This window comes from Dermochelys coriacea, chromosome 25 (genome assembly GCF_009764565.3).
Source record: "Dermochelys coriacea isolate rDerCor1 chromosome 25, rDerCor1.pri.v4, whole genome shotgun sequence".
Lineage (NCBI taxonomy): Eukaryota > Metazoa > Chordata > Testudines > Dermochelyidae > Dermochelys > Dermochelys coriacea.
In genome coordinates, this window is record NC_050092.1 from 7,740,617 (window position 1) to 7,762,592 (window position 21,976).

General features: G+C 49.1%; 2 protein-coding genes across 5 annotated transcripts in view; both read left to right on the top strand.

The window, feature by feature from the left end:
- Nucleotides 1-10,306, top strand: part of PIAS4 (protein inhibitor of activated STAT 4) — a 36,558-nt gene extending 26,252 nt beyond the window's left edge. For 2 of the 4 annotated variants that reach the window (XM_038384157.2, XM_038384158.2), the window contains exons 10-11: nt 341-471; nt 7,229-10,306. In XM_038384157.2, coding sequence (XP_038240085.1) covers nt 341-471; nt 7,229-7,434 — 337 coding nt within the window. In that variant the 3' untranslated portion in view covers nt 7,435-10,306. Of the gene's footprint in view, nt 1-340; nt 474-7,228 lie in introns of those variants that run through there. The other 2 variants (XR_006276989.1, XR_006276990.1) reach the window with 2 other exon arrangements.
- Nucleotides 10,307-13,613: 3,307 nt separating this feature from the next.
- LOC122457466 (hepatocyte nuclear factor 3-gamma-like) lies at nt 13,614-21,829 on the top strand. The gene is made up of 4 exons (XM_043502598.1): nt 13,614-13,843; nt 14,942-15,362; nt 17,452-17,624; nt 19,163-21,829. Exons 2-4 carry the CDS (start codon nt 14,994-14,996, stop codon nt 19,446-19,448), a joined length of 828 nt encoding a protein of 275 aa, XP_043358533.1. The 5' UTR covers nt 13,614-13,843; nt 14,942-14,993; the 3' UTR covers nt 19,449-21,829.
- The last annotated feature ends 147 nt before the right edge of the window (nt 21,830-21,976 follow it).

A 21,976-nucleotide genomic window follows, 5' to 3' on the forward strand; every position in this document is an offset into this window, starting at 1 on the left:
AGTCTTCATTACATAACTACCACCTGTCATAAGTAACAGTAGTTGTCCTCTCCCACTCCATGGGCAGCGTCAACAGAGACCAAGGACTGAATTGAGCATGGAGGCTGCTCTGATTCATGGTTTAAGCCATGTCCGGATGGATTGGGGATGTTGGCACTGCCAGTTCCTGTTGTGTGGGGGGGAAAATAGGACTTGGGTGTAGCAGCTTTTCACTACCAAATTCCCTTCAAACATAAATTTTAGGGGCATTTAAGGTGAGGATCCACCTTAGCGTTCTGTCATCAAAGGTGCTCTGCTGATTGCCTCAAGGTTAACAGATGGCATCATCTTTCCTCTCCAGGCTGCTATCAAAAATATTGACGGAATGCGAGGATGCAGATGAAATAGAATACCTGGTGGATGGATCCTGGTGTCCAATCAAAGCTGAGAAAGAGAGAAGCTGCAGCCCTCAGTGTCCAATATTGGTACTAGGTGGGTGTGTAGTAAGTCGGGCGAATGATTTTAAATGCACTGAAAGATGAACTGTAAAGAACATACACAAATCACTCGATACAACATTAGGAAGCTGGGTCAGTGTTGGAGAGTTGTAGAACACCTTATGAGCTCCACTCAGAATACCATTATAAATCAGCTAATAGGTTCCCCCGTCTTTCTACACAAAGGAGTAAGTAGTATCAGAGAGGTAGTAACTGCACAGTAAGGAGGGGATCATTCTGGTTGGGGTCCTCCAGCCCTTTGAATAAATCCCTAATGGTTGAGTTAGCATTCAGATCAGTTGTTTAGCAAAACTGGGTTATGCCTTCAAAGTGGCATGGAATGAACATCTTTTGTATATTCACTTACGGAATAACCCTGAAATGTTCTGCCTCCACTCGTGGACAGTGGAAGGCCAGACCTTTCCTTAGTGGTGTTTTTACCAACAAATCCATCTGCGTTGTTCTGTAACATCTCTGACTGAAGCAGTCCCTTACTTTTGTGCAAATATTTCCCGAGCAAACACTAATTCTTTGAGTGGCTGCAGATGTGTGTTCCGTTCATGTGTGCGCTTGCCCACAGCACTGAAGCCAAAGAACTCTGCTTGGCAGTACCTGTTGGTGTGGCACTAGTGCCCACTGGCTGCCATAGCCGCTCCCATGGCTATATAGGGGAGGCAGCACCCTGACCCCGCTCAGTTTCTTCTTGCCCGCCCGTGGCTTGAGTTGGAGTGTTCAGTGTGGTGTCTCACCTCACATTCTCCATCGCAGTGTTTATCTGAAAAAAACAAGAAATAGTTAGTTTATTACTACCGTAGGGTTTAGTGTAGTTAGTGTTTTTTTTTTTTTTTTTTTAGCCAGGTGTGACACCTTCTCTGAGTTTTAAGCATTGTCCACTATGTGGAGTAGCTATCCCTACCAGTGATCCCCACACTCAATGTTTATTGTGCCTTGGGGAAGGGCACATTAAGGAAAGATGCTCCATCTGAAAACTCAAGAAGAGAATGCAGGTGTTTAGAGCCTTGCACTTAAATTAGCACCTACTAGAGCAGAACATGAGGCCTGCTTCAGCATAGGGGACTGCCACAGATCATCAGGCCCCTCAGAGAGCACCCGAGCTGGTATGGGCTGCGACTCCACAGTCACACTTGGATTCCTTGCCCAGGAGGAACAGCGATTGTTCTCCTTCCTTTGGAAATCTGAGGAAAAGCTCTCACAAAATGGACTGGAGCCGCTCCAGAGCTTGGAGAGATTCCTCCTCCCCTTCTAAGAAGAATGTATACCAGCACCGTGAGTCTTTCAATATGTGGGATAGAGGTGGACTGTCAACCCACTCTGCAGTATCAATGTGAAACTAGTTAGAGACCATACACTAAACTCTGGTATGGCCTGTGGGGCATCCATTGAGTCCAGTACCAACAACAGTGATGTCATCATGGATGGTTCCCATATTGGCGGTGTATTAGGCAGCAGTGGATTTGCTGTGCCTTTCTGTTCCTGACTCACCACTTGTTCAGGAGCATTTTACAGTGGTGGCTTAGTATTTGGTGTCCTTGATACCACCGGGACTGGCTGCAGGCTGTTGTTGGCTCTGTCAACTGCAGCACCTCATACCCATGGAGCAGGGTTGCAGGTGGCTTTCTGGTCAGCATCTGCACTGGCAAACCCCTCAGTACAATCTTCAGTACCGACAACGATTGCAGCGCTCTCTGACTCTGGGTCTGAGACCAACTTTGGTTTTGGTACCTATGCCAGCTTCGATACCGAGTGGGATGCCTTTATCAGGACTGTAAGTGCCATCTCTTGCAGATGATGCAAGACGTTTACTGGCTTCATCTGGAGTGGCTTCTCCATTACAGTCAGACCACATGGAAGGGTCTTCAGGATCTAGTTAGGAGACATTTCCATCCCTTCACGTTCACAGTACCACTCTGAGGTCACTTTAACTTCTGGGTGATTGCCAGTGGTATGGGGATTGGTACCACTCATGCAGTAGGGATAACTGCACCTGGCCTAGCTTCTACCGGTCACTAATGTCATACCCTATCCAAAGTGGCTTGCTTGGAATCCTTGGGTGGATCCTTATTCTGCAAGGTCCCGATCTTCCACTAAGTCCAGGGCAAGATCACCTGTTCTCTCCCTTTCTGAGCTGCTTGAGCTTCAACCATATACTGACTAAGCTCCCTCTTAATCGGTGCATCCTGGATCCCTTGTTATAGTCATGTATTTCCACTGCTTCCCTCTTCTTCCTTGTCACCAGATGATACTATAGTTCTGGATTCTTCATCTTTGGTACCTGAGGATTTAAAATCCTATCAAGATCTCCTGAGATGAATGGCCTTGATCTTGGCTATTCAAGCTGAGGTTTTTAAGGAGAATAAACAGACATTACTGGATATCTTTCAGCTCTCAGCTCCTAGGAGAGTGGCTCTCATTATAAATGAAGTGATATTAGAGCCTCCCAAATCTGTGAAATCCTCCCCTCCCCCCCGTGTCTCTAACACCCACAGTGTAGTGATAAGAGAAATTATGTTCCTAGGCAAGGTTCCCATGCAAGTGTTTTTTCTCACATCCAGCTCCTGATTCCCTGGTTGTGATCGTGAAAAACGAGAAGTTACAACAGGGGAGATATAAATCCACTCCTCACGTCAGCATCTAAGAGGTTGGACTTGATGGGGTGGGAAGTTTATTCAGTCTCTTCATTACAAATGTGCATTGCCAACCAGCAGAAACTATGACCTAAATATGACTTTGTGAATTGGGACGCTGTGTCCATGTCTACAGATTAGTTATCGGAATCCTTCAGGGAGAGTTTTTAGGCATTTATTGCATAAGGCCATTCAGTGGCCACAACCTCTTTGCAGTCAACATTGGATGTGGCAAATGCTTCATCCAGATTTATGGCCTCAGCTGTAACACTGAGAAGGGCCTCGAGGTTACAGAATTCTGGCATAGCTCCTGAGGTCCAAAAGAGCATAGAGGACTTACCTTTTATGGTCAGTTTTTGCTCTCTAAGAAACTGATACATTGCATTCTTCTGAGGACTTGTACTACTTTCCAGTCATTGGGAATTTTATACCCAGGCCACAAAGAGTCATCATTTTGCGGGGTCAGCAACAGCCCAGCAACATTGTCTGCAGTGATACTTCCAGCTGTTATCCTACCTTGGTAGGCCACAAGACTTCTTCAGAAAAGGGCATAAATCACAGAAAAGACCTGGTTCTAATTTTAACCAACCAGCCTATCCTCCTCCTCCTCCTCCATCTTTGGGCAGGCAGCGTCTTTGACTTGCATATCGAGAGCAGCTTACCAGTTGTGACCATCTCAACTACATCTCAACTACAGTTCAGGGATGGGCTGTCTCACTTCTGTAGTACATGGGAAGCAATAACTACAGACAGATGGGTATTAAGCACTGTGGAGTCAGGTTATTCCATCCAACTTCTGTCTATTTCTCCTTTCCACACCCTTACCCCCATCCCTTTTCACGGACCCATCTCACGAGCCGCTGCTGCTTCAGCAGGTCCAGACCCTGTGCTCTGGGAGCTGTAGAGAAGGTGGTTCCTCTTCATCATGGAAAGGGATTCTACTCCTGGTACTTCCTGATCCCCGTGTCCAAGGGAGGGTTGACACCTATTCTCAGTCTCCATGGTCTCGACAATTACATGAAACGCATAAAATTCCACATGGTTACCCTGGCTACTATTCTCCCCACATTGGATCACGCCATGTGGTTTGCTGTTCTCAATCTTCAGGATGCCTGTTTTCATCCAGCTTATTTTCCCAGACCACAGAAAGTTTCCTAGTCATCAGTCAATCATCAATACACTGGTCTCCACTTTGATCCACTGTCATCAGTCCCACGTGTCTTTAGTGAATGCATGATGATGGTTGTAGTGGCTTATCTCCAATGGAGGGGAATTCATGTCCTCCCATACCTAGACAATTGGCTAGTGAGGGGCAGATCCAAAGAATAAGTCCTCAGTCCTCTTCTGTTCACACTGTACCTCTTTGATTACCTGGGTCTGATTTTGAACACAGCAAAGTAGACATTGATTTTTATGGGGACCCTACTGGACTCTAGGAACTTGAGGGCCTTTCTCCCATGTCAGCGATTCCAAACAATATGATGCCTGTGTGCCTCTGGACCTCTAATCTCAGCCATCAACCCTGGTCCACGTATACCTGAAATTACTAGACCATATGGCCCTGTGCACTTATGTAGTCCAGCACACAAGATTGCATCTTTGTCCTCTTCAGTCATGGTTGAAGTTGGCCTATCACCTGAGTTGCCAGTCATTGGACAGGCTGGTCTGAGTGCTACCAGAGATACTGGTCTTGCTACTGTGGTGGGCTTAACAGAACAATGCCTGTCCTCTACTGACCAGGACTCCAGTCTATAATGCTTCCATAATAGCGCATCTAGGGACATTAAAGGTTCATGATTTGTGATCAGAGACAGAAGCATCTTTTCATATCAACATACTGGAGCTTCGAGCCACTTACGATGCTTGTCCTGCCTTTGGGGATCAGATCAGGGGAGCATACCAACTGACAATACCACCACAATAGTTCATGTGAACAACCAGAGAGAAGCCCGCTCCAACCAGCTTTGCCAGGAAGCAATAGAGTTCTGGGACTTTTGCATCAAAGACCTCATGCTTACAGCCTCACGCTTACCGGCTTCGCAAAATCAGTTGGCCAACCATTTCAGCAGGACTTTCTCCAAGAACCACAAGTGGTCTCTGAAAAGCAGCATGGTGAGGTCCATCCTCAGGGAACAGGGCATCCCTTCAGTAAACCTGTTTGCAACAAAGGACAGTAAAAGTGCCATCAGTTTTGTTCTTGACTAAGACTCAGTCCAGGATCTTTAACCAATGCCTTCCATTTGAATTGGAGATCAGCCCTGATGTATGACTTTTCCCCGTATTCCTCTTATCGCTCAGGTTATCCTCAAACTCTGAAATCAGACCTTGCCAAACTGATATTTATTGTGCTAGCTTGGTCAAGACAAGGTTGGATCTCTAATCTTCTCAATCTGTGTGTCCAACCTCCCAGATCTCTCCATCTCCTTTCCAACCTACTGACTCAGCACCATGGCCAAGTTGCATATCCTGTGCTGAGCTATCTGTACTTCACAGCATGGATGGTTAGATGAAGAGGAAAGGCAGTATTCAGAAGCAGTTTGGAGGGTCCTACTTAGTAGAAAAATCATCTACTAGGACCACCAATTTAGCCCAGTGAAGGTGTTTTTCCATTTGGTCAATATCTAGGGGAATTCAGCTGATGTTCGCTTGTGCTCAGGATGCTTTGGGATTACTTGTTACATCTGAAGTCCTCCCGTCTGCCTCTTAGCTTGTTAAGAGTTCAGTTGACAGCTATCTTGGAATTCCATTTTCCAGTCCAGGGGAAGTTAGTTTTCTCAGACTCCATAACAGTGAGATTTCTGAAAGGTATTGTCCGTCTGTGTGCACCTGTGAAGGAAATGGTCCCATTGTGAGACCTTAATGCTGTACAGGCCACCCTCCTGTGTCCTCCGTTTGAGCCGCTACCAGCTTGCTCTTTGTCTCTCCTTTTTTCTTTCCAAGAAGACCGCCTTTCTTATTGCTATAACATCCACAAGAAGAGTCAGACAACTGCAGGCCCTAATGGTAGGACTTCCATGTACACAGTTCTTCAAAGACAGTGTCCTTCAGGCCACATCTGAAGTTTCTTATCCAAAGTGATTTCACAGTTTCACCATAAGCAGGTAATTTACTAAGCCCCACTCAGATGATCAGTGTCTTCATATGTTCGATGTGAGGCAATGTTTGGCATTTTATATGGAAAGGACTAAACCACTTCAATCATTGCACTGGCCTTTTGTCTTTCATGCGGATCAGATGAAAGGGCACCTGGTCTCAACACATACAATTTCCAGGTGGGAGAACTTCCAGCATTATGACCGCTTATGAAGTAGCCCAAGTGACATCTATCATTTCTCAACAGTGTTTCGATAGGGGACACTTGCAGGGCTGCTGCATGGTCTTCCATACGTACTTTTACTAAACATAATGCTGTTGCGGTGGCATCTAAGTCAGGTGCAAACTTAGGGAAGGCAGGTCTGAAGGCATTGTATGAGTAGATTCAAGCAGTACCAGTAGGAGGTAGGGCTTGGAAAATCATCCGAGTGAAATATACGTCTGCAGCTACTCAAAGAAAAGATGGTTACTTACCTGTAACTGTTCTTGGAGATGTGGGTGCAGACCTATCTTCTGCAACCCGCCCTCTATCGTGTCTGCATCAGAGTCTTCAGTCTTGGATTCTGGTTTCAAAGAACTGAGGGGGGTCAGCGTGGAGCGGCCCATATGTAGCTACGGGAAGGGGCTTTGGGGGCCACAGGGCATGAGCACTGCCCCGATGGGTACTGCTAATCAAAGTTCTCTGGGTGTGTGCACATGTGAGTGGAATAAATGTCTGCACCCACATCCCAAAGAGCAACAGTTACAGTACAGATAAGTAACCATCTTCCTTCCAGGGTGTATGGGCCTTCCTGAGATGCCCCGGAAGTATTCACTTACCCCACTGGATTTTGAAGTAGACGGATTTCCGTACGCAGCCTCCCTAGAAGGAATGTTTTATCTGCCCCTTCTCCAAATACTGTTCAGATATGCAAGCATCCCTCTGGGATTTGCTGTGGTGGTGGTGAAAGAGCTGCCGAGGAATATTAGCCAGTAAGTTTTTTGTCGATGTTCTAATGAAGCCTTTCTTCCCAGGTTCTTCTGATGTGAACGGGCTGTTGCCCACTCCCAATGGTAATGGAGAGAACGGCAAGGTCGCCGCCGACGTTGTGGATTTAACACTGGACAGTTCATCATCTGAGGAAGAGGAGGAGGAAGATGAAGAAGACGACGACGACGATGACGGACCCCAACCGAAACGACGCTGCTCTTACGAGGAAGGTTTAGTTTCTGCCTGCTGACTGCGGAAGTAGCTCTGAATCTCAAAATGGACAGACTTGAATACTCTGGTGCTTACTAAACTGGAGGGGAGGGGAATTTCTCCTTCGCCTCACTTCCCTTCCTCCCTGGTCTCCTCTTGACGTTCCTATTCCAAGTTAACCATTAAAACGAAAAATAAAATCGTTGAGCTGCTTCTTGGTTGGAAAACTGCCCCACTAAACAGCCTGACCCGAGTTCTGCCAGCTCAACCTGACCCGGAGTCTGAAGTAAGGAAAGTGTCTTAAGCCAGGCAGCCAGGATCCAGAGCTAACTGACCTCGGCTGCCATTCAGCATTACAGTGTGAATCGCTGGAGTTCCCCTGAAAATCTACAGGATGGCTAACTCCAGTGCATCTCCAAAGCTGTGTGCATTTTTATTGTCTTGTTAAATAACCATTCCTGATTATCTAAAGTTTTGCTGGACATGTGAATGGGTGGGTTAGGGTGGGAAAGGGAGGGACTTGGGGTGCAGGGGGGAGGTTTATATATCCCAGCAAGGTTAGAGGGTTTTTTAAGGGTGGGGAAAGGAATGAAAGGAAAGAGACTTAAGATTGGAACCGCACTGTTCTAGTTAGGAGCTCCAGCAGCTCTGCACCTCATGTAAAGAGACACATTTTTGAATCCTTTTAATCTAATCTGAAGATAATGTAGAAATTGTGCGTAGTGAATCATTTTAGTTGAGCAGAAGCCATGGGGAGGGTGGGGAGGGTTTGAACCACAAATCTGTTGTATTTTTGAAGTGCAATAACTTGGTGTTTTTGAAGATGAAAAGGGCTGGGCATTCCCTTTTGTAAAGAAGGCTTTGTCTCGGGAATCGGTGCCAGGAGCCTGCAGGACAGCTGACGCCCATCACCTGGACACGTGGCATTGTGTAGGCGTGAGGTGGGGTGGAGGGGATGTATGGCCTTCAAGAAAATGCCAGGTGGGGAAATCTCAGTTTCTAACCAACTACCTCGGTAACTCCAATTCAGGTTTATTTCAGTCATGAAACAGTGCAAAGCCCATCACTGGTACTGCTGACCGCATTCATGTCATGGTGTTTGGAGACTTAGCCAAGGGCTAAGTGGAGCACAGCGACCACGTATTTATGGCCTCTGGACTTTTCCACTTCTTTAAGACTTTGATCCCAGACCCAAAGCTACTGTTAAGCTCTTAATGGCAAAACATTGTTGCTTTTGAGTTTCCGAATGGTAACCTTTTCCTTTGTCTTGTAAAGATTTTTTGGTAACTAAATTGCACACGCCGCTCTGCCTGTTCCTAGTTAAAAGCCTCTGAAGTCTGCATCTCTTTTGCTGACTTTCTCATCTGTGGATGAGAATAAACTTTAGAAGGAAGTTGGCATGTTGACTTTGCCTGTATACCAGGGAAGGGTAGAACTCAAAGTAACTGCCCTTAGTAATGCACTGGACCACCCACCAGCTGAGCAGAGATGCTGTAACCAAGGCCATGCCAGTAGCTTCCAGTTGTGCTGTGTATAGACTTCCCAGCCGCTGGCAAAGGACATTCTCTCCTTTCCAGCCCCACCACCCCTTCTGCTCACACTGTACTCTCTAACCATCGAGCCCAGCTGCGGTGAAAGTACAGACACATGGGGAGCATGGACCCTATTTCATCTCCTATAATTACCTCTTCCCCTAAAGCTTGGGCCTGGAGGAAAGGAGGCAGCTATGTTAACCACAGAACCAAAGTGATGGTGCTTTCCAAAGCACTTCTGATGCATTTAAGAAAAAGTAATGCATTTAAAATACTCCAACTTAAAAGCCATCAAGTTCCACTAGAACTCTTTTAAAATACCCTTTTAAGGACCTACTCTAAAGCATGTAGAAAGAGAGCCGAATACTATCCCATAGAGGCTATTGAGCAGAAAGCTAGACCCTGGCTTTTGGAGCCTTCCCTCTCCAAATTCTCACTGAGACTCGTTGCATGATGTATGAATAGAGCTTTATCCAGTGAGGCAAGTTGTCCCTCAGATTAAGCTGCTTCAAGAAATCGCATGCCCTGCGGTGGTGGGTTATCTCACTCTGCATCCTCTGAGAGCGAGAACTGATCACCTTGGACCGCATGGGCATGTTTGAAGGGAAAAGTCCTTCCTGCAAATCTGTATTCGGCCCAGCAAACAGAAGTGGAGGCATGTTTCTGCCTTTTCTCCCCTCCCTCCCCCCTAAACAAACACTTGCAAAGCTGACTGTGGCAGGGGCACATCAGGCCGGGGCGGGGGGATTGTCAAGAAGCCTCCCTTGCATTTCCTCAGCAGCACCAGCCTGTGAAAACACGATGGTGAAGGAATTGCCCAGGGCCCAGCGCGAGCAATTGAGGGGATGAGGGACGGGAGGGAAAGAGGCAACCCTGAGATCTCGTTAACTCTTCCACCATTTTAGTTCCTTTCCCACAGGAAAACCTTTATTTGTATGGAAGACTTTTTTCCTTTTTCTTTTCTTCTTTTCTTTTTTTGCAAATAAGCAATATGTTTTCAGGTTGAAACAAATAAATAAATAAAACCTTGGTAGAGCTCCAATTGTTTTACTGTATAAAGGGTTTGGCGGCTTGCATCCCCAGCCGCCCAGTAGTGTTACAGTCCAGTTTTTTTCCTAATATTTGTATCCTAATTTAATTGTTTTTAAATTTTGCAGGCCGAGCCACTATTTGGAGACATCATGCTTCTGTTACTGCTTTCTGTTTGGAGTTGGCCAGCTCCTCCTGTACATATGTTTGTTCTTATAGCCTGTTTTTTTTTCTTTTTTTGTAAAGAAGAGGAAAAAAACAAAAGAAAATTATTTTTCTTTCCCTCCGTACACATTCTTCAGCGTTCAGAATTCTAGTGTTTGTTAAATAAAAAGAAAGATTTACATTTAATTCCCAGCTTGTCCTTTTCCGTTGTGTACTTTGGGGTCTCCCTCTTCTGACTGAAGGCATGTCTACCTTACAGCTGCTTCTGCAGTCTACACCAGAGCTGGGCCGTTGGAGTGCCATTATGTGGACCCTGCTTTCCATATATGGACGGAAGGGGTTTTTCCGTTGATGTTGTTAATCCACCTCTTCGAGAGTGAAAGAATTCTTCCGCTGACCTAACTGCGCCTCCACCAAGGGTGAGGTCGGCCTGATGTCGCACTGAGCGAGACGTTTCTCCCAGCACTGAACAACAGAGCTAGGTCGATCTAATTTTTAAGTGTAGAGCGGGCGGGAGAGATGGTGGATTCTCCATTGTGTGGGATCAAGATTGGGAGCCCGATGCCTTGTTACCCAGCGTTGTCAATTACACCAGGGGGAAGTGGGCGTGAATGTTAACATGGTGATTTACTAGCACTTTTAAACTCAGTGAGAAGTCCAGGGCAAGGAAGAATCTGGTGCTCCAGACATCTAAAAGAGATGGTCTGGCTCCACTGTACGTTGGGCTTCATGCAGGAGTCACGGGATGGGATTCTCTGGCCAGTATCATGTTGGTGGCCAGGCTAGATGATCATAATGGTCATCCTTAATCTGTGACTCTCCAGGGGAAGATGGCAGAACCAGACAGGCTGAATGGGGAAGATGTAACATTGCAACTCCTATGCTGTAACTTTGAGTTAATAACTCAATGGTGACGTGGCTGACTTCAGATATGGTTTGTAGCTACACATGATCAATATTCAGAATTGTAGTAGCTTACCACATGCATCCTAAGCAGGAACATGGGTGTCAAATTGGTCACCGCTGCCTTTTTGGCTGTGTGGAGGAGACTCCATTTAACCAGTTTCCTGCTTCTCCCTGCTAGTTCTCGGTGCGGCTGGCAGGGCATCCTAGAATGTGCAGGTGGACTGCCACTCTGTTGGTGCATGTTCCCGGCAGAGGCACTGGGCGATAGCTTCCTACATTTTCACAGACTGCCTGGAGTTAAAACTCAACTGTTCAGAGGCGCTATGGGTCACAAGCTTAGTGGATGTGTGGTTGCCGAATGCATCCGATGAAGTGAGCTGTAGCTCACGAAAGCTTATGCTCAAATAAATTTGTTAGTCTCTAAGGTGCCACAAATACTCATTTTCTTTTTAGGCTTTATACAATGACACATTTATTTCATATAAATGTCTGGAACTTAGATCAGCACCAAAACAGAAGTGGTGCCCTCTTAACATGGATAAGAAACAAAATGGTGCAATCAGCAACAGCCTGTCCTTGGGCACATCCACTGAAACAAAAAGCACGTGGCAGCCAGAATTGTGGAAGGAATTACACAGGACCCAGGGAGGTTGGAGGTTTCCAAACCTTAAGCAGCATGGTCCACTGAACTGGGATTTAAAAGAGCTTTTCCTAGCTCTGCCACTGAACAGCGGTGACACGATCAAGTCACTTCCTTTCTCTGCCTCTTCCCCCTCCCACCCTTTGTTTGACTTGTCCACTTAGATTGTAAGCTCTTTGGAGCAGGGGGCCATTGTGCAAGTAAAAGGCCAAGGGCTTTGGGACCTCTAGGTGTTACTTAATTTAAATAACTCTCTTCTGTCCTGCACAAGTTTTGCTATGTAATCGTCAAAAAATGACTGAGGTTCAGTGAGAGCTCGGCCGATAAGATCCACTAACAGGCAACCCAGCACGAGAACAATAGCGCAGAGGTCTGTCTAAAGCAAAATCCGCCAAGCACTCGACTTCCTGGAAGATGCGGCCCTGCTTAATTCTGCTGCAGGTCTTGAATTCTGGCTTTGAAATGTCTGAGCGATTCCAACAAACTGATAGGCTGGAAATTGGCTTTAAAGTGTTTGGAACGCTGGCCCATCCACCCGCAGACAGTGAGAGACCGCAGCCTCTGGTGGGCTGGTTCCTTGCGGATAACACCAGCTGTCTTAGCTGCTGCAGATAAGGGAGCCTTCCCACGTAACAGTCAGATTCTGGTTTCTCCAAGCGTTCTCTGTAGCGTTAGAGAGAGCATTCAGCCTTTCATTTGGCGAGGAACACAGTTACAGCACCATCTATCAAGCCACTTTTAAAAACCTTCCCTAGAAAGGGCATAAAATCTTCCCATACCAGTAGCCAAAGCCCTGATGCTTGGCTTGAAAGTACAAATTAGCACAAAGAAACCTGGTAAGTTGCACAGAGTTTTTAACGTTCCCGTGCCATACTGTGTCACTGCAGGAGCACATGGATGCTGGGTAAGGGTGGCCCATCCGGGGCCTAAGATCATGAGATTTGGAGGGAATCTTCAAAAGCACCTCAGTGGCTTACGAGCACACGTCCCGTTGGCTTTCGGTGGGATGTGTGCTCCTAAGTCACTATGGGTCTGTCTACATTGCAATTAAACACGTGCAGCTGGCCCTTGCCAGCTGACTCGAGCAGGGGCTGCGGGGCTGTAAAACTGGTGTAGATATGCGGGCTGGAGGCTGAGCTCTGGGCCCCTCCCTCCTCGTGGGGCCCCAGAGCTTGGGCTCCAGCCTGAATGTCCACCTGAAATTTTACAGCCCCACAGCCTGAGCGTGAGTCAGCTGACACGGGCCAGCTACAGGCGTTTCAATGCAGTGTAGACGCATTCCTTCAGCTACCTCTGGTCTCTTCCCAGCACAGGTAGAAGCACATGCACTAGCTTTGCGCAAGCTACCCTGCGAAAAATGGTAGTGTGGCCACAGCACCTTGGGTCACCCATCCAAAATCCTGGATACATGCTTGGGAGCTAGTCTGTGCCACCAGGGCCACCGTGCTATTTTAGCACACTGGCTTGAGGAGAGCTAGCCTGTGTCCGTCTGCCTGAGCTGGGAATTACACCTCCCATCTGCAGTATAGATGTACCCTTAGGGTCTTCTGCAAAAGCCTGGTTCTCATTTACACTAAGGCCCCCTGATACTGTTCTGGTGGTGCAAGAGGGTCTCCCTTTGGGCATAAACGGCTTTGAGTTGAAGTTCAGCAGAACCTTATGTCTAAATGTGAATTGGGCCCTAAGTTCTGAATTGGTTCATACAGTGGAGGAAGGGGAGTTAATTTCTCATACACAAGGCTGACTAGACAGGCCATGTGGGAACCTTGCCAGCTGGTTCTCTTAACCTGTGTATTAAAATACATTGGGATTTTGTCGGTTTAATTTGTATGGGCACTTTAAAATGCCATGCTTCTATCAGACCAAGGCCTGTTCTCTGTTCTGAAGGAGCGTGTCTTTTTGATCACGGCAGGGGGTGGCGTGAGGTGATCTTTCAGTTCTATTTTTAAACAGGTGGCCCTCTCACTCCAACAGGAAAGTAGGAAGGGTGGGAGTGGGGGGGGGTAAGGGTAGAAATTGTCCTTTTGCAAGACAGGCCTAGAAGAAAATGAGAACACAGTAAGTGGGAGGCTGGCTGAGATGAGAGCTCGACACATCATTCAATTGTATAAGAGGCACAAGCCATCCTAAATGCACAAATAGACACATTGGAGTGGACAGACTTTCTAACGCCGAAAGTCAGTATGGTTTCGTATTGACATTCTTGTGGCCACAGGAAGGTTTTAAGAATTCCCAGCTGCTATAACCTCAGTGGTTTAGAGCAATTTTGCTTTTAGTTACTGAGCATCTCACCCCTCTTGCTGTCCTCAGGGTCAAAGATTAAAGGTGCAAGGGCAGTGAGGTACCCAACTTCCATTGATTTGCCGGGCCACTCGGGCATTGAACTCTCATTTGCACCTTTGAAAATCTGGCCCTAACAGCAGCTAGTGCTTGATGATGCAAAATGAGTGGGTCGTTACTTGAATACGTCTTTGCTGGTTTGCCCGCCTAGCGCCTCATTCTTAAGTTGCTGGCTGAGAACGTGAAACTTCTTCCCTTCAAAAGCTTTCGATCCATCCTATGATTCCTTGTGATCAGTTATCCTGTGACCAGTATGAGAAATGTAATTCTTCAGAGATACCCTCACCATGGGATTCCAAGTCTTGAGCTCCTTGTTCACGGCTGAAAAACACCCATTGCTCTCTGATTCTTTGACATCAGAAGTAGCAGCCTGGAGCACAAGACCCCTTGTACACGCTCAAGTGACGCCAGTACCTTGGCTTCTTTTATCAACTTCCCTAGTTGGCTTTTTGCTGATCCTGCTCAGCAATGGAGTTCCACAACTGGTCCTCCAACTCTCCTTTGATACCTTTCCACCCAAGGGAGAAGGCTGATCTTGGGTCCCTTGCTTATGGATCTGCAGCCCCTCTGCAGCAATAGAGCCAGCGAATAAGCGTGATGATGGCTTTCAGGTTTTCTTTTTCAGGAAGATCCACCCTCCTTAAATATCACCCAGCCCTCTTCTGTGTCCTCCCTTGTGTCACTCTAGCAGCTCTCTTCTCTTTGTGAACCCTGGCCTTGCTGGAGAGCTTGGCTCAGAATTCCTCCACCTCGAGAGGATTAATCATTTTATTTATTAGGCTTACGGGCCAAATCCTGCTAAACCCGGGGCTTTGCCAGATAAACAGGCTGCTTTGCAAAGGCAGCCCGTTTGTGAAAACACAATTAGCAAACCCTGTAATCTGCACTAATTATCAGGCAGCACTCAGGAGGTTCATTCCCCTCGGCTCCCGCAGGGGTTCCCTGGCCTCCTGGAAGCCACTCCTTGTGCTGGAGGAGGAGAGGGGGATGAGCTCAGGTGAAACCCCCAGAATTGCCCAGACCATGGAGGAGGCAGAAGCTGGGAGCAGACGCCAACCTGGAGGCTCCTTCACAATTGATTATCTGCTCTTCGCTAAGGGGAAGCCAGCCAGTGGGGAGCGGGAGCCCAGGAGCTGCCGGCCACAGGACACCCCTAGCTCCTCTGAAAGGAAATCAGTGGAGGAGGTGATTCGGGGGAACCCGCCGGTCCCAGAGTCTCTGGATCCGCTGGACAAACCCAACCAGTCTTACATCGCCCTCATTTCCACAGCCATCCTTTCCTCCCCGGGAAAGAAGCTGCTGCTCTCTGATATTTACCAGTGGATCATGGATAACTACCCTTACTTCAAAAATAAGGTGAGTCCCCCCCCCCCTTTGGGCTGGTAGGCTTGCTGGTCCGGGATGAGGGCTGGAGCGGGTCCAGCAGTCCCCAGTGCATTCGCACCCTGGGCTTCAGGCTTTCCAAACCTCTCTAGCTCTGGAGTCGCTCCTTTGGAGCTGCGTTTTGGCCCCTGGCATGTTCCCAAGGGGAGCAGAGCGATTCTATAGAACTTGGTTACACTTTTTCATAAAACCCACCGGCCCCGTCTGAGCCTATTGGCGTGCGGGCTCGCACAGCTGAATCGCAAAGCATTGCTTCTCTCTCTCTCTCTGTTTTCACTGGGATTTTTTTGGGGGCCATGTGGGGGTGGATTTAATTGTCCAATACAAACTTCTCCCTCTTTGGTGAGGAATAGACACGAGATCGCCTGGCCTCTGAAATTAGACCAGCAGAGACAAAGGGCAGTGGGTCAGAACAAGGGAAAACCTCCTCTTTTTGAGGGCAAGTGGAAAGTTCTCAGTTGTTCGCCCTTTCATGCCCCAAACTAGTTGAGTCCCCAGGGTGCTGTATCCTGTTCATTGCTGTTGACTCCTCTTCCTGATTTTCAAACTTGCTCTTTATGAACTGCTGCATGTGAGAGAGGGCAGGGTGGAGGTAACGCTCCCTCTTGCCTTCCGGCCGCTCTGGGTATAATGGATGGAAAAAGTCAGGAAACGTTCAAATGGAACGTCTGCTCTAAACCTCCATTGCTGGGGCTGCGGAGCCAGCAAGGGGGAATGTAAAGGCCCTTTTTCAGCCTGGCGGGAAAATGCAGCAGTTTGAGGTGCAGGTGCAGAGAGAGTCCATAGCTTTCGGGCCTGGAGTGGTGTTGGGTTGGGGTTTGTTTGTTTTCAGGTCAGACTCATCTTTGAAAACAATCTGACTGTGACTGTACTAGGAAAAAAGAAGAGGAGGACTTGTGGCACCTTAGAGACTAACACATTTATTTGAGCATAAGCTTTCGTGAGCTACAGCTCACTTCATCCGATGCATTCCTATGCATTCCAATGCATCCGATGAAGTGAGCTGTAACTCACGAAAGCTTATGCTCAAATAAATGTGTTAGTCTCTAAGGTGCCACAAGCCCTCCTTTTCTTTTTGCGAATATAGACTAACACAGCTGCTACTCTGAAACCTGTACTAGGAAAGTGTCCCCGTCCCTGGGTCATCAGAGTGATTGAGCAAACACAATGAGAATTGTGACGCTGCCATCTGGAGTACGTGGGGGGGATGCTCCTATGTGGGGGAAAGGGGCCTTCAGTTCCGGAGATGGTATTGTTTAGGGCTTCGAGTAGGGTGCAGGGAACCAAGCTGAGGGGCCAACTCATGACTTGCCGTGGGAGTCATTTAAGTGACCCGCAAAGGAGGCAGAAAAACATCCTGCATCTGCCTTTGTTTTTTCCATAAGTTACAACAAAAACCTGCTTGTTCACGTTGCAAAGTGAGAGCTGGTCGTCCCTGGAAGAATTTCTGATGGCAGTGAGGAGAGAGTGAATTTAGCAAAAGCAACATGAGCGGAGAGGCTGCAAGCTGCAGTAACTGAGAGAGGGAAGTGGTTTGTTCCGACGGCTAAAACTCGGGTCATTCGACATTTTTTTTAATTCCAATGCCGAATAAACCATTTGGAGCAGAGACGTCTCTGTTAAAGAGTCACCCAGCAATCGCAAGCACCTCCATCCGCAGCCTTGTTCCAGCAAACCTGGAGAAGAGCAGACCGGATATTTCTAAAGTGGGGGGGGGAAAACACCAGGGGAGGGAAAAACTTCCTTTATCCATTAGAAAGATGTCAGGAGAGTGTAAGTCTCAAGTCCAGAGATGGTAAGGCTTTATTTTTTTAAGTCCTTTTCAGGGCCCCCTCTAACTCGGTTTATCCATCTGTAGAGCTGGGGACATGATGGGACGGTTGAGGGATCCACCGATGGTCTGAGATCCTAGCATGAAAACCGGTCTGGGATCTGGACGATTTGCTGCTCGTGTAGCCGCTGCCTCGCACATGGGCTTTTGCCATGGAGGCTTTATTGCCTGTGCTCCTACCCCGCTTGCCCTTATCTCAATCCCCCGCCTCCCCCCCCATTGACTTTGCAGGAGAAGAGCTGGCGCAACAGCGTCAGGCATAACTTGTCCCTGAACGAATGTTTCATCAAGGCCGGGCGAAGCGACAACGGCAAAGGGCACTTCTGGGCCATCCACCCAGCCAACCTGGAGGACTTCTCCAAGGGCGACTACCACCGGCGCCGAGCCCGGAGGCGCATCCGCAGGTGAGAGGTGGCTCAGGGTGGGGGAGTGGGGCCAGGTGCTCAAATCCTCCGCTTATCCCTCCAGTAACCCCCTCTCTAATGGACTCTTAACCTCTAGCCTGATGACCAGCAGGCATTACTCCCCCTTCAGGGCTAAGACCATTATTCCTGAATCTGATCTTGCCAGACCCCAAATGCTACCCATGTTCTCCTTTACTGGAGCCTGGTCCTGCAGGTGACCTCGTCTCCACCCTTGCTCTAAAAAAGAAAAGGAGGACTTGTGGCACCTTAGAGACTAACAAATTTATTTGAGCATAAGCTTTCGTGAGCTAGGCTCAAATAAATTTGTTAGTCTCTAAGGTGCCACAAGTACTCCTTTTCTTTTTCGTGAATACAGACTAACAGGGCTGCTACTCTGAAACCCTTGCTCTAAAATCATCCTTCTGCTCTTGGAAGGAGAAAAACTGCCACGTCTCCTCTCAGCCAGCTGGGGAGACTAGGCCTGGTGGTGGTTTGTGGTGAGGCATGAAGAGACCAAGTCAGGTCTCCGGGGAAGGCGTTCGCTCAGTGCACGAGGGCTCCTGGCCTCCCGTGTTTACCAAACATTCCTTGGTGCACGAGACCAAGGACCACTGCAGGCTCTCAGCGATTTAATGAAATGCAGCCTCATCCGTTCCTGGCTTCTGGGGCTCCAGCTCTTCTGTGGGCAGGAGATGGATACTGGGGACCTAGGACTCCTGAGTTCAGCTGTGCAGCCGCTAGACCAGTCAGCGTGGGGGGCGCAGTTTCATCTGTACAATGGGCATAAGGCTCACCTCCCTCCCCGTCTGCTGGGAGAGGGCTGATGTCGGGTAAGCGTGTTCGGAGAGGTGCTCAGGTGAAAGATACTAGGGAAGGGAAAATAAGGGTCCCATGGGAAGAGATGGGGGACTATGGAAAATCGGGGCATGTTGGAGAGAGACCCACTTCCAGTCAACCTGGGGAACTCCTTGCCAGAGGATGTTGTGAAGGCCAAGACTATAACAGGGTTCAAAAAAGAACTAGATAAGTTCATGGAGCATAGGTCCCATCAATGGCTATTAGCCAGGATGGGCAGGGGTGGTGTCCCTACCCTCTTTGCCAGCAGCTGGGAATGGGTGACGGGATGGATCACTTGATGATTCCCTGTTCTGTTCATTCTCTCTCTGGGGCACCTGGCATTGGCCGCTGTCAGAGGACAGGATACTGGGCTAGATGGACCTTTGGTCTGACCCTGTATGGCCGCTCTTATGTTCCCTCCTGGGGGCCAATATGAACTCCTGTGCCATTGCGGTGGAAGCTGCAGTAAGGGACGTAGCTGAGACAGCTGCCCTTCTCATGGGGTTGCTGAAGCTGCCCTGCCTTGGCGGGGGTTGGGGGCAACCTTCCCTCCCCTCCATCAGGGCCAACCCACCTGGTGCGCTGGCGAGCTGGCTGCCACGGGAGGCGCGAGCTTCCCCTTCTACAGCCAACTCAGCTGAATCTGCCCCAGGCTGGGAGCAGGGGGCTTTGTCTGACTGTCCTCTCCTTGCCTGATGCAGGATGGCGGTGAACCTGAGCTATTGCCACCCGTACGCCTTCTACGGATTGAGCTGCTGCCCGGGACGTCACTGCCTCTGCTGCCCTCCCTACGCGCACCCTACTGGCCCCAGCCCTTCTGCACATTGCCAGCCTGGATTCCCCCTTCTCCCTCTCTACCCGCCCGCCTCCCAGCGTCACCCCTACCTTCCCACGGGTGCCCACAAAGGCCTGCAGGAGAAGCCGCTCAGCTGGCCTTGGCACAGACCCCACTTCCATCACCCCCTGCAGGCTCATCCGTACCTGTAGCCTCCACTTCTCCAGCCTCCGGGGAGCCTTAGGCCCCCAGGGATCATCCCAGCAAGGAGATCTTTGGGAGCTTTTCCTGGTCTGGGGCATGGCTTTGGAGCAGCCCCTGAGCTGCCTTTGGGGCCCTGTGGCCTGGCCATCTTCCCCCTTTTGAAGAGGGCGGAGGTGGGGAAGTGACCCGGGACTCTTGCCACTCCAGCCCCCGAGTAGCCCCTGCTCCATCTGCCTCCCTATGTACAGCTGTGGAACTGTCCATGCTCATGGCCATACTTGCTCAGCGTCTTTAGCGTTTGAATGCTGACTGGCTGCCCTTCCTCACTGCTTGGGGCTGCTACTTTCTGTGTCTCCCCGTGGTTTTGATTTCAAAAGACAAGAGGCCTACGCAAGACTGAAGTGGCCCTAAAGCTCCGTAGCACCCCACTGCTGTTAAACCATCAAGCAGGCAGGAACCAACCTGCCAGCCACCTACAGGACATCTGTCCACCTCTGTATTGCTCCAGGGGCATGCATGCAATCCTCTCCAGCCCTCCCCTCCTCTCCCCCCGTCCGCTAGGTCTTCTGCAATGCGCCCAGAAGCTCTGCCAGTTCTGGTCTGCGAGCTCCTCAGACTTGGCCACTCCTGCTCTGGGGGCCCAGGCCATCGGTAAAGGGATGCACAGAGCCTTTCGCATGTAGCTCCTGAGCTTAAATGTGGCTCAGCTCAGCAGCTGAGGGTTCGTGGGTGACTGTAAAGTACAGTACTGGTGGGAGGAGATTGGTCCCAGCTGCTCACTGGGCTGGGCATTAACGTGATGATAACCAGTTGTCTGCATCCCACACCACTCTTGTGGGCAACCTCTGGAAACAGGCAAGACTGAATAGGTCGCAGAGTCTCCATTCTCCTGCAGGGCTGGGGCCAGCTGCAGGGCAGTCACATACCAGGATTAGCACCGTGTTGATGCTGAAGATAAAGACAATGTAACCTGCATCCCTTCAGTGTGGTGCTCTGTGCCCCGCTAGGGATGCCTGGCTCAGATAGATATTGATGACCCATCTGCAGCCATGGTGAACGGACATGGGTGCATCAGAGGGGGGTGTGTGAAGAGCCGGAGGTCCCGCATTCAAACCGCTAATGACCCTCCCTGGGCCATGGCCTGATGTTCACAAGCAAAACCATTTTCCAGTTGGGCAACTGATCCGCTCAACGTTGCCTTGTAGGCTAAGCCCAGGGTTAGCCTGGCCCACACTCCCCTATTTAGGGCTGGGACGGAATTTGCACCCCAGCCGGTGCAAACCCAGTCTGCCGGTGGAGCCAGAAGGTATTTACAGAGAGAAGAAGGCAGGGTTCCAATATACAGAAGTGTATTCGTGCGACTGAGGGAACATGGGATGGAAGCACAGCTACCCTTGATGTGCAAAGAACTTCACATAGGAAGGAAAAATCCAATGCACAGCTACAAGCTGGGGAATAACTGGCTAGGTGGCCATGCTGCTGAAAAGGTTACAGTGGATCACAACTTGAACGTGAGTCACCAATGTGATGACAGCTGCGAAAAAGGCCAGTATCAACCTGGGATGGATTAACGGGAGTGTTATGGTGACGTGGGCGGTAATTGTCCTGCTCTCCTCGGCACCGGTGAGGAGCATGGTGTCCAGTTCTGGGCACCACCCTGTAATAAAGATGTGAACGAAGTGGAGAGAGGCTGGTGGAGTGTGAGAAAAGCGAGGGAAGGTTTAGAAAACCTGATTGCTGAGGAAAGGTTAAAAAAATGGCCATGTTTAGTCTTGAGAAAAGATGATGGGGGGTGGGGGGAGACCTACTAAGTCTTCAAATCTGTCCAGGGATGTTATAAAGAGGACAGTGTTTTAAGGGTTTTAAGAACAGGTTGGACAAATCCCTGTCAGGGATGGTCTAGGTTGACTTGGTCCTGCCTCGGTGCAAGGGGCTGGAGTTGATGACCTCTCGGGATCCCTTTGCTCCTCCATTTCTCTGATTCTTCCCATGCCACTTACAACCAAGCTGGGCCCAGCACTCGTTAACGGGCTGCAGAGAACAATCATCAGTGGGCAAGCGGGGACCTAGCAGGCTCTTAATTCCCATGAGACTTTGATGTGGCATTTTGGTTTGAACCAGGTAGTAACGTTCTACTTCTGCCTTGCGTTTTGTCTTGGTGTGTTGGGGTGACCCCTTCCCTGCAGCCACCCAGCCAGCGACCCCCAGCCTCCTCTTGTGTTAATGACTTCAACCCTGGCTGGCTTGTGAAGTCCATCGGGTGGGTTTCTTTGAGGGGTAAGGTCTTGTGCAGCACAAACACTTTGCAGACGTAGCTGGAGTGAAATCGAGCGACCCCCCCCCCCCCCGAGCATGGAAATACACCGCCACACTGCCTCGTATTAAAGCGCTGTCCAAGCATCAATGCTTCAGTGTGAAAGTCTGTTCCTGGGACAGTGCAATGAATCCTCTGGGAATGGCCACTTCCTTTTCTCTCCTGACTTCTAGAAGTGTGCACATGGAGGTTCCTCCCACCCCTCCCCGAAGCCGCTTACAC